The 27,150-nt window shown below is 32.7% G+C and overlaps 1 protein-coding gene across 1 annotated transcript in view; it reads left to right on the top strand.

Annotated features, from left to right (window-relative positions):
* LOC132715026 (uncharacterized) overlaps window positions 1-26,781 on the top strand; it is a 73,303-nt gene extending 46,522 nt beyond the window's left edge. The window contains exons 22-23 of the mRNA XM_060697997.1: window positions 12,345-12,565; window positions 25,917-26,781. Coding sequence (XP_060553980.1) covers window positions 12,345-12,565; window positions 25,917-26,781 — 1,086 coding nt within the window. The remainder of the gene's footprint in view (window positions 1-12,344; window positions 12,566-25,916) is intronic.
* The last annotated feature ends 369 nt before the right edge of the window (window positions 26,782-27,150 follow it).

The following is a 27,150-nucleotide window of genomic DNA, read 5'->3' as shown; positions in this document are numbered from 1 at the left end:
TTTCTCTTGTTCCTTTTGTTAGATATAAACAAATTATTTACTAATGAAAATTTACAAAAATATTTCATATAACTTATAAGAGTAGATAATTCACAAAAATTACACCAAAAACAATTTAGAATGAAAAAAATATTTAAAAAATCAGCATTTTTGGATCTTAAGCTAAGGTATTGATTAAATTAAATATGAATTTTATTATGATTTTTTTTTATTTGAATTTTACTGGAGTGATAATCTGAATGATTATAATACTCATTTTAATCTCAGATAATTAACCTTTTATTTGCTGGATTTGTGTAATGGATTTATAAGGGAGTTGATTTGAAATAGTCCATTTAAAGTGATTTTATTATCAAAATGCGAAAAATATTTTTTTTAAGATACCGACAGTATAGAGCCTGGTCAGATTGTTGGTGTAGCTCTGTACAGGTGGCAAAGACTGATCACTTTTCTTTTCAAGCAGGTTAAAGGTCGAAAGTATAAAAGGTTGTGAGTTTAAAACCTTCCCTATCCACAAACTTTCTTATCTCCCTAATAATTCCCCAGGATTCATGATGACTTTTCTTCTCTCTGTTCTCTTCACTTCAGAGGCATAAGTGGTGAACTGAACTTAACAATACAACTACACTTTTTACAACTGTTATTTTGGTCAGTAACTGTACTTTTATTCTTGTCAGTAACTGTATTGCTATTTTGGTCATAACTGTACTGTTGTTTTGGTCAGTAACTGTATTGTTATTTTGGTCATTAACTGTACTTTTATTTTGGTCAGTAAATGTACTGTTATTTTGGTCATTAACTGTACTGTTATTTTGGTCATTAACTATACTTTTATTTTGGTCAGTGGCTTTACTGTTATTTTGGTCAGTATCTGTACTGTTATTTTGGTCATTAACTGTACTGTTAATTTGGTCAGTAACTGTATTGTTATTTTGGTCATTAACTGTACTGTTATTTGGTCAGTAACTGTATTGTTATTTTGGTCATGAACTGTACTGTTATTTTGGTCATTAACTAAACTGTTATTTGGTCAGTAACTGTATTGTTATTTTGGTCATTAACTGTACTTTTATTTTGGTCAGTAAATGTAATGTTATTTTGGTCATTAACTGTACTGTTAATTTGGTTAGTTACTGCATTGTTATTTTGGTCATTAACTGTACTGTTATTTTAGTCATTAAGTAAACTGTTATTTGGTCAGTAACTGTATTGTTATTTTGGTCATAAACTGTACTTTTATTTTGGTCAGTAAATGTAATGTTATTTTGGTCATTAACTGTACTGTTATTTTGGTCATTAACTGTACTGTTATTTTGGTCATTAACTGTACTGTTATTTTGGTCATTAACTATACTGTTATTTTGGTCAGTGGCTTAACTGTTATTTTGGTCAGTAAAAATACTGTTATTTTGGTTATTAACTGTACTGTTAATTTGGTCAGTAACTGAATTGTTATTTTGGTTATAAACTGTACTGTTAATTTGGTCAGTAACTGAATTGTTATTTTGGTCATTAACTGTACTGTTATTTTGGTCAGTAAATGTACTGTTATTTTGGTCAGTAACTGTACTGTTATTTTGGTTATTAGCTGTACTGTTATTTTGGTCAGTAACTCTACTGTTATTTTGGTCAGTCAATGTACTGTTATTTTGGTCATTAACTGTACTGTTATTTTGGTCAGTAAATGTACTGTTATTTTGGTCAGTAACTGTACTGTAATTTTGGTCATTTACTGTACTGTTATTTTGGTCATTAACTGTACTCATACTTTGGTCAGTAACTGTCCTGTTATTTTGGTCAATAACTGTATTGTTATTTTGGTCAGTATGTTCTGTTATTTTGGTCAGTATGTCCTATTATTTTGGTCACTAAATGTACTGTTATTTTGGTCACTAAATGTACTGTTATTTTGGTCATTATCTATACTATTATTTTGGTCATTAACTATACTTTTATTTTGGTCAGTGGCTTTACTGTTATTTTGGTCAGTAACTTTACTGTTATTCTGGTCACTAACTGTACTATTATTTTAGTAAATTTTTAATTTAAATGTGTATTCTTATATCTCAATTAACATTTTGTGCTGACAATTTTTGATCTCCTTATTTGCTCTAGTTCTGTACAAAACCTTTATATCAAAACCAGTGCACACAAAAATTACATAAATTATTTTACGGAATTTTCACCTCTTTTTTTGAAAGCTGCCCTTTAACATACCTTGATGGGATTTTTCTTGTTTATAATGTCAAAAAGACAATCTTGGTATATCATTTTAACTAAATGTCCTGTCACAGTTTGTTTAAAACAATCAACTAGCTGTGTTGAAGCATTAAGCAGAGTTTTTGTGTGAGGGGGCGGGTAATTTATCAAAACTTAAAATATTTTATTTAAAAACAATTTTTTTTTTAGAAAAAACATTTCTTAAAATCTTTTGACATTTTATAAGAGAAATTAATAGTAAGAATACAACTGAAACTTGGTACATATGGTTTGTTACAAGAAAAGTGAGTTTTATATCTGAATTATAAGGCATTTCTCTCCTATCATGTAAGAACATGCATGACTTTAATTTGTCATAAATTACAGTAAAAAGTGTTGTAATAAGCAATATATTGTGTGTTTTAAACACAATTAAAACTGTTTAAAAATACCAAATAAATGTTTTGTACTTTAATTTGCTGGTAGTGAGACAAAATTCAGATGTCTGCAAAAGTTTGATTAAACTCTGTACTGACAGATACATTAAATGGCAGAATAACGAGAGAAACTAAAATACTTGTAACATTTAACTCTATGTTAACATTTGCACACAAAAAAAATCTGTTTTATTATGTTGTATTTAAAAAATGACATTAAATATTATTCTTTATGAGCAAAGTTCTGTTTAAATGACAAAAACTTAAAATTTTATTTATAAGACAGACAGTTTAATGAATAAAGGCATTGTACTGTAAGAATTCATTGACCTTCTATAATTCTAAATGTCTCTCATAGAACCTGCTGTCTCACAAGAACCAACTGTCTACATTCAAACATGGTGTTTAATAAATATTAAATTATTGCATATTGTGGTTAACTAATTTGTAAAGAACCAGTTTTATATTGCACTATTTGTGTTAGCTTGCTACAAATACAAGAAACTGATTATAAATATTATTGATCTTAAATAAAATACAGTCAAACTTCGTTCGCTCGAACTCGGAGGGCATGTGCAAATTTGTTCAAGAGATCGATAGTTCGAGCCAACCGAGGTTAAACTAATATCATAAAAGTTAAACTGTACTTGCAAACTTTCTTAACTTTGCTTATAGAAATCAGACAGGATTTCTGTATTAAATGCTCCAAGGGAGGTAACTTGAAACAATACCAGCACCTCATATCACTAGACCCATACAAAATGATGATTAATTTATCCAAAATCACTTTCTGATCATTTATGAGAGATTTTTTAAATGAAAGCAAGGTAGTCTAAACCTCTGCTGCAGATGAAGATTTTCTCCTTGATCTTGTGGGTAAAATCTGGCTGTTGTACATAGTGTGCTTATTATGCCTGGGTGTGCTGGCTTGTCTGGTGGTATACCTAAATGAATGTTAAAAAGAAAAAAAAGTTTGAAGAGAACAAAGAAAAAATTACACATTACAAACAGCACTTGCAATCCACGCAAATTACCAAAAAGATATCAGTTTAATCATATTTTATTGCTATATGTATGTATACCAAACAGATACAAATTTCATATGTATTCTAAACAGCAAAAGCTAGTTCTTTTAACATAAGCGGTCGGCCCTCCCCGAACCAAAAAGATATCAAAATAAGCAAAAAATTAGGAAATTAGGCCTTACTGCATTAGTAATGCAGTAGAAATATAAATACTGCAAATTCAAAAAAATATCAAAATAAGCAAAATTTAGGCCTTACTGTATTAGTAATGCAGTAGAAATATAAATACTGCAAATTCAGTCCTTAATAGCACATAACAGGTAAATTATTACTTGAATCTTAGATCTTTTTATTTTTTTAAAGTCTTAGTGCATTTTTCTCAAGTTTGATTTTCTTGAACTATTTTGGGTTATTTGGAGGCATGCAGCTTTAACTCCCAGTATTTGTTACATGTAACTGCAATTTACAATACATTGTATCAGCTATCCTTGTTCTTCATTTAAAAACCTGTGTGTCAACAAACCCTTGTTTGAAATGTTTCAATTATCTGTTGAATAAATTTAAAAACACTTAAAATACCTGTAATATTTCTGAAACCAGTATGGGGGCTATATGTTTAATATCTAGGATAACAATCAATGTACTGTTTCAAACTCAAAATTTGGCATGAAATTCAATTCTTTATGTTATATCAGACCTATGCTGGTATAGAGGAAGGCTAACCTACACATTCTGTTTGACCAGACAAAATGAAGTGGTCTGCTTAGTTTTAGTACTTTGTTATTGAAGTGTTGAAAGGGATAGAAGCTATGATGTAAGGAACGTCTCAATAACTAATTGAAACCAGTTATAATAAAATGTATGGGTGAGGAAGAGATTTGGTGATCTAGTGATTGTAGCATGTCATTCAGCAGTGAGTGAGGGAGAGATTTGGTGATCTAGTAATTGTAGCATGTCATTCAGCAGTGAGTGAGGGAGAGATTTGGTGATCTACTGATTGTAGCATCTCTTTCAACAATGAGTGAGGGAGAGATTTTGTGATCTAGTGATTGTAGCATCTCATTCAGCAGTGATTGAGGGAGAGATTTGGTGATCTAGTGATTGTAGCATCTCATTCAGCAGTGATTAATGGGAGAGATTTGGTGATCTAGTGATTGTAGCATGTCATTCAGCAGTGAGTGAGGGAGAGATTTTATGATCTAGTGATTGTAGCATCTCATTCAGCAGTGATTGAGGGAGAGATTTGGTGATCTAGTGATTGTAGCATCTCATTCAGCAGTGAGTGAGGGAGATATTTGGTGATCTAGTGATTGTAGCATCTCATTCAGCAGTGAGTGAGGGAGAGATTTTGTGATCTAGTGATTGTAGCATGTCATTCAGCAGTGAGTGAGAGAGAGATTTTGTGATCTAGTGATTGTAGCATCTCATTCAGCAGTGATTGAGGGAGAGATTTGGTGATCTAGTGATTGTAGCATCTCATTCAGCAGTTAATGAGGGAGATATTTGGTGATCTAGTGATTGTAGCATCTCATTCAGCAGTGAGTGAGGGAGAGATTTGGTGATCTAGTGATTGTAGCATCTCATTCAGCAGTGAGTGAGGGAGAGATTTGGTGATCTAGTGATTGTAGCATCTCATTCAGCAGTGAGTGAGGGAGAGATTTGGTGATCTAGTGATTGTAGCATCTCATTCAGCAGTGAGTGAGGGAGAGATTTGGTGATCTAGTGATTGTAGCATCTCATTCAGCAGTTAATGAGGGAGATATTTGGTGATCTAGTGATTGTAGCATCTCATTCAGCAGTGAGTGAGGGAGAGATTTTGTGATCTAGTAATTGTAGCATCTCATTCAGCAGTGAGTGAGGGAGTTTTGGTGATCTAGTGATTGTAAAATCTCTTTCAGCAGGAGTGAGAGAGGGATTTGGTGATTTAGAGATTTTAAAATCTTTTTCAGCAATGAGTGAGGGAGGGATTTGGTGATCTAGTGATAGTAAAATGATTTTGGGGTGTCTTTGCTGATCTATTGATAGTTGTATCTCCTTCAGCAAGGAGTGAGGAAGGGAGAGATTTGGTTATCTAGTGATTGTAGTATTTCATTTAGCAATGAGTGAGAAGGATTTGGGTAGAAACTCCTACAGTAATGAGAAAGGGAAGGTTTTTGGCGATCTTGTGGTTATAGCAACTTCTTCAGCCATAGGTGGAGGAAGGATCTTGTGATTTAATTCTTGTATTTTCTCCTTCAGCAATGAGTAAGGGAGTGGGATTTTATTAGCTAGTAGCATCCCCTTTAGCAATGTCAGTGAGGTGGTGGGGATTTGGTTATCTAGTGATTGTAATATCACTGTTAGTAGTGAGTGAGTGAGAGGAGGATTTAGTGAGCTAGTGATTGTAGCATCTCATTCAGCAGTATATCAGTTACATAGATGTTGACATGATACCTTATAGTGTCAGGTCCTGGAACAATCATGTTAATTGTGAATGCCATGCAAGGGAGCTGCATCTACCACAAATTGGTAAAGTATGATCATGTCAGGGATAAATCTAATTTTTTCTGCATGATCAACTAAGCAGTAAGAGTATTTTGGCTACCCACTTTGGCTTAGCAAATTCTTGAGTCGTCTGGAGTCCTTGGCAGGCACATGAATGACAGCATTATACATGTACATGTGCTTAACTTGCTGTTTCAAATTATAAGTTTGGAGAAATTATCATTTACTTCTGGAAAAAAATTGTTGGTTACCTGGTACACAGTCAGGTGATTGCCTGCAGGGCCTGTGGATACTAATATATCCAACAAAGCATTCACATTTATTCAAGTGATGATGTAAATATTATCGAATATTTCTGTTGACATTTTCTTGACAACTGTAGATCAAGGAAACTGTCCATTATGCTGTAAATTATAGTTAATCAGCATTATTGATGCAAATTTATCTGTTAAAATTCTAATGGCTGGTCAAACATTTAAAACTTGTTAAGATAAATCATGTCATGGTTTTGTTCGGTTTGATGATACAGTGATACTTATACACTTTAAAACATGATACCCACTCAATGTAAGTGCATTGCATGTTTTCTTTTTTCAATTGGAAAAAAACTACATTATCAAATTTATGACACTAACTTGTATTTGATTTATTTGAACATGTTAAACTGAATTGAACTGAAAAGATTCTTTAATTGTCAGTGATTTGCGAGAAAGTTGTCTACATAATCTATTTTTCTGATCATGCATCTCTTATTGTCCCCCGCCTTTTCTAAGAAAAAAGGGGGATATAGTAATAGGCTCCGTCCGTCTGTCCGTCCGTCTGTCTGTCCTTCCGTCCGTCCGTCACACTTTCATGTCCGGTCCATAACTTTGTCATTATATATCAAAGGAATCTGAAATAACTTGGCACAAATGTTTGTTATAATAAGACGATGTGTCATGCGCAACAATCAGACCCCTAACTCCAGGGTCAAGGTCGCACTTGCTCATTTAAGGTCAACATTGTCTATTTGATGATATATGTCGTGTCCGGTCCATAACTTTCTTATCTTTGAAGGGATTTTGTAAATACTTGCCACAATTGTTCACAATAATGAGACAATGTGTCATGCGCAACAACCGGTCACTTACCTCCAAGGTCAAGGTCACACTTGAAGGTCAAAGATTAACATAGTCTATTACAGGGTATATTTTGTGTCTGGTCCATAACTTTTTCATTTATCAAAGGAATCTGAAATAACTTGGCACAAATGTTTGTTATAATAAGATGATGTGTCATGCACAACAACCACACCCCTACCTCCAGGGTCAAGGTCTCACTTGCTCATTCAAGGTCAACATTGTCTATTTGATGATATATGTCGTGTCCGGTCAATAACTTTCTTATCTTTGAAGGGATTTTGTAAATACTTGCCACAATTGTTCACAATAATGAGACGATGTGTCATGCGCAACAACCGTCACCTACCTCCAAGGTCAAGGTCACACTTGGAGGTCAAAGATTAACATAGTCTTTTACAGGGTATATTTCGTGTCCAGTCCATAACTTTTTTATAGATCGAAGGATTTTGTAAATACTTGCCACAAATAGTAACAATAATGAGACAATGTGTCATGCACAACAACCGGTCAACTACCTCCAAGGTCAAGGTCACACTTGGAGGTCAAAGATTAACATAGTCTATTACAGGGTATATTTTGTGTCAGGTCCATAACTTTTTCATTTATCAAAGGAATCTGAAATAACTTGGCACAAATGTTTGTTATAATAAGACGATGTGTCATGCGCAACAACCAGACCCCTACCTCCAGGGTCAAGGTCGCACTTGCTCATTCAAGGTCAACATTGTCTATTTGATGGTATATGTTGTGTCCGGTCCATAACTTTCTTATCTCTGAAGGGATTTTGTAAATACTTGCCACAATTGTTCACAATAATGAGACGATGTGTCATGCGCAACAACCGGTCACCTACCTCCAAGTTGAAGGTTACACTTGGAGGTCAAAGATTAACATAGTCTATTACAGGGCATATTTTGTGTCCGGTCTGTATCTTTTTTATTGATGAAAGGATTTTGTGATAACTTGCCACAAATAGTCACTAGGATAAGACAATGTGTCATGCACAACACCTGCATCCCTACCTCCAGGTTCAAGGTCACACTTAGAGGTCAAAAGTTAACATAGTCTGTTTTAGGGTATATTTTGTACTTCTTCAGGATTTTGAAATAACTAGGCACAAATAGTCACAATAATAAGACATTATGTCAGGTACAACACCTGCACCCCTACCTCCAAAGTCAAGGTCACACTTAGAGGTCAAAGGTTAACAGAGTCTGTTATATGGTTTATTTTGTGTCCTGTCTATAACTTCTTCATAGATCAAGGTATTTTGAAAATACTTGGCACAAATAATCACCATGATAAGATGATATGTCATGCGTAACACATGTGTCCCTACCTTCAAGGTGAAGGTCACACATAGAAAATACTTGGCACAAATAGTAATATTAATAAGACAATATGTCATGCACAACACCTGCACCCCTACCTCCAAGGTCAAGGTCCCACTATGAGGTCAAAGGTTAACATGATAGAATTTTAAATTCCGTTTTTCATTTTACTAGTATTTCTTTAATAAATTTATTGTTGCATTTGCAGATCTAGCATTGATCATAATTTTGGACTGAAAGTCCTGAAATCCATAACTAAATCTTTTGAAATAGCACAATTTTATGCTTCATATAAAACTTCCCCGAGGCGGGGGACGTTGGTAACTCTGTTACAAATTCTTGTTCTTCTTTGATTTAAAAAGAAACTTTGATTCAAAATTCAGGGATAAACTTCGTTTTAAAAAGATCTTTCCCATAGGATGCCAGACTAGCTAGCACATTTCAGAAGATATTCTGTGTGCATATTTAAATGTTCAAGATAAAGGTTTGGTTAAAGCTAAATATAGCACAGTATAGTACTCCCTGTGGGTAATGTGTCTCCCTTGATAATGCGCTTATTTCAACATGTGCTAATTTGCATAAAAAGCGCCACCAATGAACATGGCAGATTGACCTAAAAGTCTAGGATCATTGACCTTAACATTGATGGGTACATGTTCTTGTAAAAAAGATGCAGCTTAATGTCCATACCAGTAAAATAACTCAGCCAAACTTTTCCTTTTTATTCTTAAAAAGTTAAGTACCACAGTACCCTGAAAGGCATCGCCTCAACCCAATTTTTTACACACCACATATGAATATGAAGAAGTTACTTTAAGGGGAGTGCAGTAAACTGTTAAAAGTAGTGAAGAAAACTTAACTGAAACACATCTCTTTTTTGAAATTTAAACTTAAGTGATACTTATGGAGAAAAAAATTATGGTAAATAAAACAATAGATATAATAATTATTGTCTAGTCAATTACTGTTTGGTTGTTGTTGTTTTTTAAAAGGTAATAGCTATGAAAATAAAGTTCTTTGTGTCCTCATTATTAAAATGTGAACACTTTTCAAAATATGAACCACTATCAAAATAATGTTTTGAATAAAATAAGTAAAAAAGCACAAGCAATTAAACTAGAAGTACACAAAAAAAAGTTGAAAATATAACGATCTTTACATTACATGATTCAGATGCAGATTAGTGTCGGAATGTAACGAATTGGCACAAAGTAGTCCCCGGATCAGATACAAAAGAAAATTTATATTTAACCCGTTCGTACCATTTATATTTTATCATTTATACATTGCAGGTTGACAGAAAGGTTTTACATGTAAACCATATATCTCCATTACTTCTCATAAAACTTGCTTGACAGTATTTGAACATTTTTGTATCTCGACAATTTAAGTCTTGTGTAGGCAACAAGAAGTTTTAAAAGAATATCATAACATCAACACTAGGCTTATATATTACCATACAATTATCTCATTATCAAAACAGAATTAACTTCTGTACTTAGAACACATTTTTTCACAAAGAACTTGAATAGAAAGTTTTGTTGAGCCAAGAGGGGTGTCACTAAATCAAATAACTACAATATGTAAACGAAGATCAACTTAATTTCAAGGATTAAGGGCTAAGGACCGAATGTTTACAAACTTACGTTGTAAACTATGCAGCTTTCATTATATTGCATTTTATCCCTCAAATGGTATTTTAAAAAGTCAGAAATTAATGTGTTTTTATCTGATAATGGTTATCCTAAACTGTTAGTTCCCGTAACCACTTTGTTTTATTGGGGTACAATTTTAAATTGTTTATAGGCCTGCTATAAAAAAAAAAAAAGAGGACCAATATTTAAGTAGTTTTTTTTTTTTTTTTTTTTTTTTTTTTTTTTTTTTTGTTAAATTATTGGCAAAAGATTTAATTTTTAGCTGAATAAATGAATAAATTCAAATGAATAAATCAGATTTGAATTTATTTGCTACAAATGGCTGGTAGAGATGTTAGTTCTAGTTACCTCCCTTTGATCATTGAAAATAATGTTTGTAAAGCGCAAAGGATCTTAAATGTGAGAATTGAAATAAAATACATATATAAATTTATGAAAGTATTTGTAACCGTGTTCAAAATTGCATTGTTTGTGCTCAAATTTAACAAATTCACAACAAATTCGAACCAAGGCTTTAATTTAAATTTATAAATTCTTTCAATTTTAGAGATATCCCTGTTACAGACTGTCGCGGTTCATGTACTATGTTGTAATATATTGTACATTCAATGAAAACCTTTGTTTCAAACAAACATGTACAAGACAATTAAAATACAACAATTTGCATTTCAATGCACAAATTAGAAGAAACAGAATTCCTAAAGAAAGTCCAGAACAACAAAATAGAAAATGTTGCAGGCTAGGTTTGATTGAGTCTGTTCATGGACAGCACTGGAAATTGCAAGCTGCCATCCACACCTTGTCTTAAGACAGCAGGTTCTATTGCAGACACTTATTTACAGTAGTTCTAGACTTCTAGAAGGTCAATGAATTCTTACAGTACAATGCCATGATTCTATGTTGTGTCTGTCTGATGAATAGAACAGGTTTTTTGTCATTTAAACAAAATTTTGCTCATAAATTATAATCTTTAATGTCATTTTTTAAATACAACATAATAAAACAGATATTTTTTGTGTGCAAATGTTAAGATGTTAACATAGAGTTAAATGTTAAAAGTATTTTAGTTTTTCTCGTTATTCTGCCATTTAATGTATCTGTCAGTACAGAGTTTAATACATCTGAATTTTGTCTCACTACCAGTAAATAAAAGTACAAAACATTTATTTGGTATTTTAAAACAGTTTTAATTGTGTTTAAAACACACAATATATTGCTTATTACAACACTTTTTACTGTAATTTATGACAAATTAAAGTCATGCATGTTCTTACATGATAGGAGAGAAATGCCTTATAATTCAGATATAAAACTCATTTTCTTGTAACAAACCATATGTACCAAATTTCAGTTGTATTCTTACTATTAATTTCTCTTATAAAATATCAAAAGATTTTAAGAAATCTTTGTTTTTTCTAACAAAAAAAATTGTTTTTAAATAAAATATTTAAGTTTTAGTAAATAACCCGCCCCCTCACACAAAAACTCTGCCTAATGCTTCAACACAGCTAGTTGATTGTTTTAAACAAACTGTGACAGGACATTTAGTTAAAATGATATGCCAAGATTGCCTTTGTGACATTATAAACAAAACAAAAAACACAAAAAAAACACATCAATGTTAAAGGGCATCTTTGAAAAAAAGAGGTGAAAATTCCTTGAAAATAATTTATGTTTTTGTGCACTGGTTTTGATGCTGTACTAGAGCAAGTGGGAAATCAAAAACTGTCAGCAGAAAATGATAGTGGGCTAATGAATATAAGTAAACAAACAATTAAAATTAAAAAGTGCCGGCAAATTAGGACAATAATTTGATAAAAGACTTATTTTTCTGCTACATAACAGTAGCTACATAACAGACAAAAGTAAAAGATGGAATAAAAGCTGCTACAAGTCAGTTGTTTGTTTGTTTGTTTGTTTGTTTGTTTGTACAAACTTGTGTCTGATGGAGTGCACTGGTAAAATTAGACCATTACAATTTTGACTTAAAACTCAACCAAAAAAAAAAAATTTATTAGATCTTTTTCTTTTTTAATTAAATAATTTGCCCATAGAATAAAAGTCTTACATGTTATTTATTTTCCTCTTTCAGGATTTCCTATCACAGAAAGGTTTTGTACACAGAGATCTTGCAGCTCGAAACATACTGGTTGGCAACGACAAAACGGTCAAGATTGGTGACTTCGGTTTAGCACGATACATCTACAATGATGTTAACAAAATATATGTGACAAGACGTGGCGGCAAGCTTCCGTTGAGATGGATGTCTCCTGAAGCGATCTTTGATATGACCTTTTCTACAGCCAGTGATATGTAAGTATAATTATTACATAATCTTGAAACAATTGGACTACTCTTTTAAAAATTTTGATGTACATGGTAGTGTCCCCTTTTCAATGGTTAACTTTATATATTATCTTCATGGATTATCCAGGATATCACAGTGCTTTCCTAATTGATGTCAATCTATTAATCTGATTGGTTCTGGTCATAGTTCTGGCCTATTTGGTGTCACAATACTGAAATTACTGGTGTCACAATGCAGATTTGATTACTGTCATAGTGCTAAACTAAATAATGTCTTGTTTTGTGCCATAATGCTGGACAAATTGATGTCACACAGCTAACTGATGTCACATAGCTGATTGGTATTGCACTGCTATTGAAACCTATTTTTTGATATCACAAAATTTATAACCAACCTGATGACAAAACTAAGGGTCAACTACATGTAATTGACAGCAAAGTCACAAATATATCATTCACTTCCGGTTCTTAAGATGATGTTAAATCGTTAGATTTTCTTTTTTTATAAATATATTCTTTAGATAAGCTTCAAGCTTTTGTTGCATTTACAGTTACAAAAATGAAAAAACAGGGAAGAATAGATTACATAAAAAAATTTCTTTCTCTTTGAATCAAGTATTTTGTATTACGGCCATAAAATTAAAGTGTTTTATGTAAATTATTATGTAAGATTATTGCAAACAAATTATGTACTTGAAAATCAATTTCACGTTTTCATGTTTGTGATATATGACTAGGCCTACTCTTCAGCTCAAGTATGTCTGTATCAAAATGAAGTTTAGAATTATTACATCACTGTCTTAATATACTGCAGTTTGTTAGAATTTATAACATACACAATAAATGAATGTCCAATCAGAAGAGAAAAAAACGCCCTGTATTATTTGATTTTGTGATTATTTCAGCATTTTTACAGATGAAAGGCTTTATTTTTTTGAAACAGTTTTGTAGTTGAACATGAGTTTTTCACAAGACTTAGTTTTGTAGTTGAACATTGAGTTTTTCACCAGACTTGATTTTGTAATTGAACATGAGTTTTTCACCAAACTCAGTTTTAAAGTTGAACTTTAAGTTTATCACCACCCGGTTTTGTAGTTGAATATAGAGTTTTTCACAGACTAAGTTTTGTAGTTGAACATTGAGTTTTTCACCAGACTCAGTTTTGAAGTTGAGCATGAATTTTTCACCAGACGAGATTTTGAAGTTGAGCATGACTTTTTCACTAGAGTCCGTTTTATAGTTGAACATGAGTTTTTCACGAGACTTGGTTTTATAGTTTAACATTGAGCATTCCATTTAACTTGCTTAGTAACTGAAAATTCAGTATTTCAGAAAGTTATTATGATGGTTGCCCAATTTTAGTATTTTGTTGTTGAAACCTTTTTAAGTGACAATGGACTGTTCCAAATTCAAAGCAAGACAAGTCCATTTATCAATTTTAGGTTGGTTAGGGTAATAAACTTTTTATTATTTAACTAATGATATAACTTCTATGATAAATAACTAATGTTATGTATGGAAAACCTTGCTTCTAATTAATCCCTACGCCTGCTAGTGGTGCTAGATTCACACATGCGGCCAGTGCAGACCAAGATCAGCCAGCTCATTCTGTTGTTCTGATATTTAACATGGTGATGGCGAATATTAGATACAGTAATATGATGTACACATCAATTATTGTTATTAATTCTTGGTAACATTAATTTTTGTTACATAATTATAAACTATTGTTTGCTCAATCTCTATTGATACATGTACGATATTGCTATTTGTTTATGCTTATTACGAATGTTGTTTCATCTATGTTATTTGTTTAAGCTAACTTCAAAAATGCTTTTCTAAATATATGTTAAGTGTAACATTAAAATATTGTTTATGCTTGTAAAATATATTGTAATTATCTTTATTACAAGGCTTATCCATTTAGTTATTTATTTCCTACAGCTGGCAGTGAGGGTATTGAAAACTTCACTAATCTTGTTGAAAATGTTCCCAAATTGTCATTGCTATTTATAGAATACAAACTTTGGTACTTAAGCATTTGGGAGGCTTGTTGCGATACTGAAATAATTTTTGTTTTAAGGCCGTTCATTTACAACAATATATCGCTAAATCCTAAATTTGTTTAACGTCCACCGTTCACATAGCATTGATGAGTTGTTACTATGTCCAGTCAATAAATATACACTAAAGCTATAAATATTTACAAATTATTACTAAATTGAAGTGTTTTAACTGTGCTATCAAATAAATGTGTAAATATTTATATATGAAATATTTCAAATTCATGACTTGATTATACCCTGTATATAGCCTTATATCTTAGTTTATTGTCACACAGCTGTGAAGTAGTGAGGGGGTGTTTATTAAATTGTCATTAACTTTTGCTTTCAATCACAACCTTTCTCCGCTTTGTTTTATACCTTTTATATTTATTTTTTACGCCCCTCCTTCAATGTTGTACTCTAAAAAAAAGGGAAAAAACATGCATACACAATATCAGTGTATAAGGTGGCGGCATGGCTGAGTGGTTAACATGTCAGACTAGTAAAGTAAGGATTGCTGGCTAGGTGGGTTCAAACCCTGTCAGGGGCAAGCTGTTGTTTCTGTGAGCAAAAAACTTTACACTCATTGCTGAATACTGGTTGGTTCCAGGAATGGAATCAAGAGTGTTTCATTAAGCTTATAAGTTCCAACACAATCAAACTAAAATAAATTTGTATCAACTAATATCAGTGTTTCGTACAATAAAATACTGAGATTTGTCTTCCTTAATCCTATAGCTCTGTTCTAAACATAAACCAGGCAGCCAACACCACAATGACTGATCCGAATGCATGCTGACTCCATACAGTTTGTCATTGGTCTGATATATCTTTCATTTCAGCCATAGCAATGGACAGTTACAGGAAATTCATTTAGCATACCAACTTGTTACACCAATATTATATATTTTGATAAGGTCAAATTTAATTAATTAGGGCATTGACTTACAATATTTTGCTGACAAATTTCCTGGTACAAATATTTGTATCTTATAATTATCAAATTCCATGAGGGGCATAGCTGATAAATAAGTCAATCTGACACATGATTCTCCTTCAGTACAAAGATGAAAACACAAATAGTCCTAGATATAAGTAGTGAAAATGCAATAAAATTAATGGGTTACAAAGATAATTTAAAAAAATGATGATATAATGGTACATTGATGATAATGAGACAGTATGATAATGATAACTCAATGATAATTAAGAGGGTGAAAATGCTCCTGGATAGTAATAGCAGTGACATCATGATTGTAATATAGTATAATTGTGGTAATGTGATATATGATAATTCAGTATAATTATATAATGCTATAGTATGAAAATGTAGAATAATAGATGTAATGCTACAGTATGATAATGATAACACAGTAGAATATAGGGATAATGCTACAGTATGATAATGATAACACAGTAGAATGATAGGTGTAATGCTACAGTATGATAACACAGTAGAATAATAGGTGTAATGCTACAGTATAATAATGATAATACAGTAGAATGATAATGATAACACAGAAAATAATAGGGATAAAGCTACAGTATGATAATGATAACACAGTAAAATAATAGGGATAATGCTACTGTATGATAATGATAACAGGGTAGAATAATAGGCGTAATGCTACAGTATGATAATGATAACACAAGAGAATGGTAGGCATAATGCTACAGTATGATAATGATAACACAGTAGAATGGTAGGCATAATGCTCCTGTATGATAATGATAACACAGTAGAATGATAGGGGTAATGCTACAGTATGATAATGATAACACAGTGGAATGATAGGCATAATGTTACTGTATAACACAATAGTATGATAAGGTTAATGGTACAATAGGACAATTATAACGCACTTCAAAGATAGGATAATGCTAAAGTTTAATAACATTAAGAATGATAATATCAGTGTTACAGTATGGTAATCATAACATAGTAGAATCATAGGATAATGCTTCAGCTTGATAATAAAGTATTATGATTGAAGTGATGCTACAGTATGATAAACATGTAGATTGAGTTATCTTCTGAAGATAACTTATGACTTTGACTTATTATGAAACCATATTGCTGTGGTGATATAAGAAATCTAACTTTACAAATTTTATGGTTATGGTATGGTTACACTTTTCTTTAACACATACCATAATATAGTTTATTCTCACATCTAAGGGACTTGGTTACACTTTTAACATGACTTTTCATTGAATCATTAGAACAGTGAGAGAAGATACAGCATATAAGATTTTTATATAGATATCAGTATTAATCAAATGAGTTTTTTGTTTGAATGCACTGAACAATAATGGGGAAATATGAGGCAGTCAGATGACATGCATTACAGGCATTGAAAAAGAATAATGAAGTCCAACTTCATAAATTTTGCACTGAATGTCACATTGCAAAGGTATCTAATCATATTCTATAATAAATCTATTTGAATTAAACATGCTGAATGAGTATTTGTAGGTAAACTTGATTTATGTCTTAGTTAAATTGATGATTTTAAGATTTGAGCCGCATCACGACAAAACCAACATAGTGCATTTGCGACCAGCATGGATCCAGACCAGCCTGCGCATCCGCGCAGTCTGATCAGGATCCATGCTGTTCGCTATCAGCCTCTCTACTTGTTATAGGGTTTGTAAGCGAACAGCATTGATCCTGAACAGACTGTGCGGATGCGCAGGCTGGTCTGGATCCATGCTGGTCGCAAACGCACTATGTTGGGTTTTGTTGTGACGCGGCTCATTTACAGACAAAAAATTACAGTATTTAAGTTGAATTCCTGACTTGACTGAATATGATACTTAAACAAGGCATTGTTTCTAAAATTTCATATCATCCTATTCAACTATAATAGAGTAATTTAGATGTTCGGTGCAGTATTAGTGTTACACTGCTATTTATTCTGTACAAATTTCAAGTAGATCCATTATCACTGAGTGTTATGAGATGATTGTATAATGGATAGTTGTGTCATGTTTACATTATTTGTATATTTGCCCCACCTGTGAAATCTTAATTGAAACACCTGTTCACGGGGATTGTTTTAGTCGCATCTCTTATGATTAATCCCCTCGGCTAATTCACAGGTCACCGAGGAAAAATAAGCTCATAAACAAATCTAGGTATCTCACAATGGACTAATTTGGTAGTTGACAAAATTCTCATGTAAAAATGGTACTACATCTTCATGTTGTTACAACGATCAAAGAGTCGAAACATTTCAGTTTGAGAGAAACAGTGGTAAACATCAAACCATGCACTGATAACGAGTGTTCTGAAAGAAGTTAAACCTTGTTGATGTGCTAATATTGATAAATGAGGGAATAATTATACTATTTTGATAATGTTATTGCAGAATGTAAATTTTACATTATCAGTTACAAATTAAAATCATCTATTGGACATTAATCAAGATGAATTATACAGGGCTTGTAATTTGAAGATAAAACTGCCTCTGAAAATTGCTCGTGAAAGTTGCATTTTTTCTAGTAAATTAGGTATTTTTTTGTTCTTTTTTATGCCTGTACTTTGATCAGTAAAGGCTGTGAAAGCCCATCTCTATGAAGAGAGATGATGCATTAAGAATTGATGCAGTTACCTAAGATTAAGTAAACTATTTTAAATATTTATATATATGAAAAGGCCAAATGATAGAGAAAACTTAAGTGCACCTTAGGATTTAGCATAATTGAGTTCTTAATTCACTTTGATGTCACTACATGTATTAATTAAGCATATTTGAGCGGCGCCACGACAAAACCAACATAATGCGTTTGCGACCAGCATGGATCCAGACCAGCCTGCGCATTCGCGCAGTCTGATCAGGATCCATGCTGTTCGCTTACAGACCCTATAACAAGTAAAAAAACTGATAGCGAACAGCATGGATCCTGATCAGCGCATCCGGCTGGTCTGGATCCATGATGGTGGCAAACCCATTATGTTGGTTTTGTCGTGGCGCGGCTCATTTATATTAATAGATTGATTAATTATGATTGATAAGACAGCTTGAAGCTTATTAAAATTATCTGTGTCCACTTCCTGGAACTAAACAGAACTGGTGTCTTTATAAGGAAACCAAGTGATTACTTCAGTGGGACTTGAACCCACAATCATCCGAGTTTATAGGCATGTACATTTACACCTTTACTACCTATCCCCTTTAAGTTTCAACCATACAAAATCCCTGTAACAAGTATTATAAAAAAGTGTGTTTTTTTTCAGGTTTTGATTTTAAATAACATATACATGTACAAATGCAGATAGTCAGATAACAAAAGACCTATATTTTTTTCTCTTTTTTTCAAACATTTAAGACCAACTCAACCTTTTCAAAGTCTACCTTATACCAAAGACCACCTCTGCATTTCCTAAGATTCAAATCTAGTGTAACAGTAAAGAATTAGTTCAAATGTCTCAAATGTTGTATGTCATGTTATTGGAATGATATTGTAGCTAGGTGGTTTGTTTGATTTTTAGTTTAAAATTTTAGACCTTTATGTTAATCGAGTGCTGGTCATAGTTTCTTTAAACTATCTCATTGGGTTGTGTTGATTAGCAAGCTTTTCATGTTTATAAACAATCTACTTCTGATAATGACAGGGGATGATCCCTTTGTTTTCACTCTATTAGTTAAATGACATCATGTCATAAATTAGTCATCTGTCGCATAGTAATTCTCTTTCTCAAGTTGTCTATGGCAAGAAATGTAATGAAATACAAAATGGAGAAACAGTTCTGAAAAAACATCATTTTCTGAGTAAATTTAAGCACTTTTATTGAAAAATGTTTTTGTTACCCTGGGATTGCCCCATTTAGGGAAATCTGTCACATCTTTTTGTTTAATCAAAGGATAATGGCAAATTGAATGTTAAATATACTTGGTCAGGAGAGGATTTTGTGTTGGGGAGGTCGTTTTGAGTGTGGTTTGATGTGCTTGGCTTATGTAGCTAAGTTCATTAGTATGGTCCGACCAAACACTTAATTGTTGACTGCTTAACAATGGACAGTTGGCTTTCAACAATGTTAAAATGTCACAATTTGATATAATTGTTTTGGTGGTCTGTCCCTATGGCTTAGTGGTTAAGGTTGTTGCGGCTGCACAAGGACTTTGGATGTTTTCATGTGAGTAGCAATCAAGTGCCCGAATAATACATGATGGGCAGCATAAAGTAGTTTTGAGTTTCAATTATTCAGCTAAAAAATAAGAGTAAAATTTTTGTCCTAAAACTTTTTTGAAGACATTTCTGTAAGATGTGTTATATAAATAGAGATGTGCAGAAAATAAAAACATCTTCGGTCATACCACATTATTGTTATTGCCTAGGACAGGTGACACTTAACTTGAGGCAGACCACACGGAAAAAAAATGCTATCAACAGATCTGCATGACAAACTTGAATCAGGAAATACCACCTTTAGTCTGGAAGGAATATACTTGATGCCCCTACAATAAATGTATGCATTTGCTGCTTGTTTCAGCAGGTTTTTTGCCCATTTATGAGCATAACAAGTGAATTTAAAGTATTAATGCTATGACATAGGCATTTACGAAATGTTGATTAGATAAACCACATAAAATAAAGTACGTCCATACTTAGAATTGATTAATAACCCCGCAATATTCTTGTCTTTTGTTTTTTTGTTGATTTCAACGTTTTTTAACGCAACAGGTGTGAGAAGTTAAATTGCACAATTTTGAGTCGTGTATGAATCATAATAAATATCACTGTTTTACAAGTCTTTTTCGGCCAATCAAAATCATTTAACATTTCGCTCGACGTTTGACTTTTCCCGGTTTATTGTTAAGAAAAAACTGAACAAAATGTGTAAATCATGAAGAGTAGAGGATTTTGTCACAAAAACAAGTATCAAGTCATTAAGTAATGATATGTGTAGATGTTTCAGAATGTAATTGACATACGAGTGCGGACATTGATGTGAAAATGATGTATTTTCTGTGATCTACGGCTGACAGGTAGTGTCATGTAAACATTGTATTGGTTACGTGGTATTTAAGAACGGTAAATTAGTGTCATAATGAGTTGCCACTCTCCGTTTTGGTGATTGCTTACTGCACGTAAGACACTTGGCGTGCTGCGCTGAGATCACTGGTTGCCTGGTAGACACTTGGCTTGTAGTCAAACTCCGACACAGTTCTAGTGGATATAGCCTCGTATAACTGACACTACTTTTACATTGATCTCATTTGATTTGAGTTTTGTATGAAGATAAATGTAGATGTAACAAAGTACCTATAGCAAAATGGTACAACAATGTACAGTTTTTATTATGTGACTCATGTATATTTTTACATTTTGTGTATTTTTTCTTATTTTGTGTTTAATATTTTTGTTGATCTGTGATACGTGGTTTTTTCCCCATTGACAAAGTCTTTGATTAAATGGTACTCCGAAACACTGAACATTATCTCATATTCGCGTTTTTTCTATATTATCAAAATCTAAGGAAGTCTTTGGTAAATGTCCAATCATAATATATTAAAGTGGCTAATTAAAACCTTAACATAGAACATAGAAAGAAGTCAGGCTTTTGTTTCAAACATGATTCAAAACAAATTGCTGTTACACTATTGCATAGTCATTCTTTATCATAGATCAAAACAAGCTGTTGATGTTGCTGTATTGTTTCTTAAAACAGTCTTTATCCTAGACCATTGCATAATGTTGTTACACTGTTATCCATATGTCATGACACTGTTGTCCGTATGGTGTTACACTGTTGTCCCCATCAGTCTTTATTAAAGACTAGAGCATAATGTTGTTACACTGTTGTTCGTATGTCCTGACACTGTTGTCCATATGTTGTTACACTGTTGTCCGTATCAGCCTTTATCCTAGATCAGAGCATAATGTTGATACACTGTTGTTCGTATGCCATTACACTGTTGTCTGTATCAGTCTTATTATAGACCAAAGCATTATGTTGATACACTGTTGTCTATATGTTGTTACACTGTTGTCCATATCAGTCTTTATCCTACTAGCCAGAGCATTATGTTGTTACACTGGTGTCCATATGTCGTTACACTGTTGTCCACATCATGTTACACTGTTGTCCATATCAGTCTTTATCCTACTAGCCAGAGCATAGTGTAGTTACACTGTTGTTAATATCAGTCTTTATCCTATAGACCAGAGCAAGTTGTTTTACAATTGGTTAAATGATTCTTTATCATAGATCAAAACAAGTGGTTGTTACACTGTTGCTAAAATGAGTTTTCTTAAGCTTGTATCAAAATCAGAACTGTCTGAGAACCAGTCTCTGTACTGCTCAATTTTACATTTCTGATATTAAATGCCCTTAAAGTAACAAATGATGGCAATACACATGTGCAAGTCAGTTGGTACGGATTTAGTGGTGAAAGAATTTAAGTTAACTGTCCATATAAATATAATATGGTTTACATAATTCTCACAGTATGAAATAATTCATGATGATAATATTATTTATATCTGTGTCCCATGATGTGGCAACTCAACACTATTTGTTCATGTCATCTTTAGACCAGCACAGAATTAATTTAACTGGTTAGTAGTACTATATAATACTACAGTGACATGCCACAGGGGTTACTGCATTTTTGTACGCTAACACTTCCAATTTACAGGTGTCAAAATAAACACCTGTGTGAAAACATCTTATTAATCACAAAGTAAGCTCATTTAGTACAGTTGAATTAGCCCTACGGATTTATTCAAATGAGTTTTATGTTAAAATTCAGTTTTTCAAGTTGCTAATGAATTAGATTAGATTTAAAAAAACAATGTACCTTCTGTTTGAATCATCTCATTCATGTTTTAAATTTGGTTGGAACTTTTATGAAAATTGAACAAGAGGTTGTTGGCACTGATTGCTTTTAACCACAAGTTAATTAAACGGTTGTGAATTTAAAGATCAGAATACTGACATAGTGTGCACCTGGCCAGCGTTTCACTATCATTCCGTAAGTTTTACGTAAATTTGGACTTACGCAAAACGTAAATTTACGTTAGTTGAGTGTCATTAAACAGAACGTTCAATTTACGCCATATTAGTGAGCGTAACTTTACGTTTAAACTTACGCAAATGCGTAGCTAAGAAGGTTTAGTGAAACACAAATAATTACTAATGCAAAAAGTTACTTTCTAACTCGAGTTACGATAACGTAAGTATGTTAGTGAAACGCAGCCCTGGTCTGGTCAGCCTAGCTGATCTAATTCTTACTCATACTGGCAGCATTAAAATGTCTCGGAAGGGCACCTGAGGTCTTCCTCCACCAGTAAAGTTGGAAAGTCACGGTATGACCTATACTTTGTTGGTGTGACTTAAAATCCAACAAGAGCACTTGTGTAACCTTCAGTGTGAACTTGATTTTACATTGCCCATTTGCAATGTTCAGGTCTGTTAATTGTATCGACATGTAATATATTGCATGGACTTTGCCAATTTGCAATGTTAAGGTGCTTTTAAATGCTGAAATAGTAAGGAAATACATTGACATGACATTGTAATTGCTTGGACTTTGCCATATTATTACAAACACTTGTAACAGAATAATATTATAACGAAATATTACCTTAATAAAAGTCATTTTCTAATTATGCCAAATCTGGGTTGATCTAGATATTAGCTTGACATTGATGTATTAAATAAGCTAGAAATCCATGATAATTTTCACAGTTTTTTTCTATGGTATAAAAGGATTCTCCCAGTTTTATCATGAAAATAACATTATCGTAACATCTGTAATTATAATATATAAAGGCCGTATAGAGTTTGAAAGATGGAAAGATTGTTGGGGAAATCTGTCTAATTAAACACCTGAGCTACTTAGTAAAGTGCTGTTATATAATTTGTATGCAATGCATGCTTGTTATATTATGGACACATTTTACTGTTGGGTTTATGTTTTTTGCCGAAGTTCATGTCTTAATTTTTCCATGTTTATAACGTGTTAGAATAATCTTGTTAAGTTTATTACATCGGATAGGTTTTGGGGTAAAAATTGAAAATATATCAATGTATTTGTCTTTAAATCTTGATTATAATTGTAAATAATTATAATGTTTTAGAAAATTGCTGAAAAGAGACATAAATACTATCTTTAAAAATGGTTTAAAAGATAAAACAAATTTCATATCAATTATATGTCATTATTATGTATTTTTACCTAGCTTGAATTTTAGGCACTTTTTGTGAGCCTTGAGTTTTTCTGTAAGCTCCATAAAGCACCATAAAGACTGTCACACTTAAGAAGTTTTGTTAAAATCATTTAAATTTAAAACTCATTCATTGGTCAAAATCATTATTTTTTTTTATATTAAACTGTTAAAACATGTGTTACATAAGCGAACATTTTTCCAAAAGTGCACTCTATTGAACTATGGTAGTTTTGTCAGATGTCAAGGTCAATGAAGCAAAAGATCAGCTTGTTAGACTAAGATACATGTTTCAATGTCACAATTAAACGTCAAGGTCAATAAAGCAAGTAGGTCAACTTGTTGAACTAAGATACATGTAACAATGTCACAATTAAACGTCAAGGTCAATAAAGCAAGTAGGTCAACTTGTTGAACTAAGATACATGTTACTTTGTCACAATTAAAAGTCAAGGTCAATAAAGCAAGTAGGTCAACTTGTTGGACTAAGATACATGTAACAATGTCACAATTGAAAGTCAAGGTCAATAAAGCAAATAGGTCAACTTGTTGAACTAAGATACATGTAACAATGTCACAATAAAAAGTCAAGGTCAATAAAGCAATTAGGTCAACTTATTGGACTAAGATACATGTAGCTATGTCACAACTGAAAGTCAAGATCAATAAAGCAAATAGGTTAACTTATTGGACTAAGATACATGCAACAATGTCACAATTGAAAAGTCAAGGTCAATAAAGCAAATAGGTCAACTTGTTGAACTAAGATACATGTAACAATGTCACAATTGAATGTCAAGGTCAATAAAGCAAATAGGTCAACTTGTTGAACTAAGATACATGTAACCATGTCACAATTGAATGTCAAGGTCAATAAAGCAAATAGGTCAACTTGTTGATCTAAGATACATGTAACCATGTCACAATTGAACGTCAAGGTCAATAAAGCAAATAGGTCAACTTGTTTAACTAAGATACAGGTAAAAATGTCACAATTGAAATTCAAGGTCAATAAAGCAAAAGGTCAAGGTGTTTTACTTAGATATCTAATTAAGTCAGAATTCAATGTCAAGGTCAATGAGATAACTAAGCCAGAATTCAATGTCAAGGTTATTTAGTAATTGAAACCTTTGTCTTACCTTAAAAAGGCATGAAGAAAAGTTTTCAATTAGAGTTGAATCCAAATTTACATCAGTTTTAACCTAGTTATATATTTATGCATATTTTAACCTGAATACAAAAAACATCAAGTTTAAAATACTAATATACAGTAATTTTTAGCTCGACTTTTCTATGAAAAGGGGAGCTATCCTACTCGCCCCGGCGTCGGCGTTGGCGTCACACCTTGGTTAAGTTTTTCGTACCACCCCACTTTATTTCAGAAGTATTACAAGTATGGCTTTGAAACTTACCATACTTGTTCACCATCATAACCTCCATCTACAGACAAGAGTACATAACTCTGTCAAGGTTTTTGACAGAATTATGGCCCTTTTTTGACTTAATAAGTGTATTGAGCTTGGTTAAGTTTTTTGTACCACCTCACTTTATTTCAAAACCATTGGAGGTATTGCTTTGAAACTGACCATACTTGTTTACCATCACGACCTTCATCAACAGACAAGAGGACATAACTCTGTCAAGGTTTTTGACAGAATTATGCCCCTTTTTGACTTAGAAAATACATTGAATATGGGTAAAATCCACTTATTGCCTTAACCCTTTGAGATATTGCTTTGAAACTTTTAATGCTATTTCACATCATTACCCCCATCTGTACGCAAGAGAAGGTAACTCTGTCAAGGATTTGTTTTAAAAATTAAGGCCTTTTATCGACTTAGAATCTTGGTTAAGTTTTTAGTACCAGTCCACTTTTTGACTGAACTGTTTGAGATAGGAGTAGGAAAATCTGTGTTAGTTAAAGCCATTTATCAAGCTTTGACTCGTTTTTTCAATTCGAGACCTGGAGCAAATCCAGATGATTCAAAAGTACTTTTAGCAGCTCCTACAGGAAAAGCAGCTCATCTTATAAAAGGAAACACGTTGCACTTTCTCCTCAAAATACCAGCAAATCAAGGTTTTCAGTACAAGCCTTTAGTACATGAAAAACTTAATACTTTGCAGTGTACTTTCAGACATGCTAGGCTGCTCATCATTGATGAGATATCTATGGTAGGAAACAAAATGTTCAGTTTCATTCATCAGAGACTACAACAAATTATGGGCTCCAACAAACTGTTTGGTGGCCTTTCCATATTAGCAGTTGGAGACATGTTCCAGCTTAAACCAGTATTTGATGGATGGATCTTTGAAAATTTGTCAAATGATTACGGACCACTAGCAACGAACTTGTGGAATGAACACTTTAAAATGTTTGAATTACAAGAAATCATGAGGCAGAAAGATTGTAAGCAATTTGCAGAAGTATTAAATAGACTTCGTGAGTCAAATCACACTAAAGCAGATGTTACATTTCTTCTTCAGAGAAAGATTTCAACAGACTTGATGCACCCACAGTATCCACTCACTGTGCCCCATATTTACATACGAAATGCAGATGTTGATTCACACAACCAAATTGTTTGTCAGGTACAAGGGTCAAAGTGTTTAAAAATAGAAGCCTTGGATGTGGTATTAGGTGATGTTTCTTCAGAAATAAAATCTAGGATTTTGAATTCTACTCCAAGTGACATTTCAAAAACAATGGGACTTGCTAAACAATTGAACACTGCAATTGGATTAAGAAACGAATTATCATGTAACATTCAAGTTGAAGATGGAATGAGCAATGGTGCAGCTTTTAAACTGGAAGGTGTTGGCCCATGTGACAAAAAAGGGAATTTTCAATATCTTTGGGCTCATTTTGAAAGTGATGATATTGGCAAACAGTGTAGACAACAAAACCGAAATTTATACAAAAGCAATATCAATAAGGTTTGGACCCCAATATTCACAGTAAAACGACAGTTATACGACTTTCTAAGTCAGCATGTGTTATGAGGCAACAGTTCCCAGTTCGCTGCGCTGCTGCAAAAACCACTCATAGATGTCAAGGAGACACTATGCAAAGTGCTGTAGTGGACTTCTCAGGTCGAACTTTCCCTCATTCTCATTACGTTGCAATCAGCAGAGTTACCAGTTTGAAACATCTTTACATCAGAAATCTGAATGAGACAAAAATCAAAGTAGACAGTAGAGTTCAAGCAGAACAAGAAAGACTACGAAAGGAAATGTTAACACAATGTCTCATAACCCACATTCATCAGGTTGGCTGTTTTACAATACTCTTCCAAAATGTAAGATCATTACGCAAACATATATGCGATATACAAGCAAGCTGTATGTATCGTTTTCCAGACTGTATGATAT

This window comes from Ruditapes philippinarum, unplaced genomic scaffold (genome assembly GCF_026571515.1).
Source record: "Ruditapes philippinarum isolate M1 unplaced genomic scaffold, ASM2657151v2 ctg3966_1_1_1_1, whole genome shotgun sequence".
NCBI lineage: Eukaryota > Metazoa > Mollusca > Bivalvia > Venerida > Veneridae > Ruditapes > Ruditapes philippinarum.
This window is presented reverse-complemented; position numbering and strand designations above follow the sequence as displayed.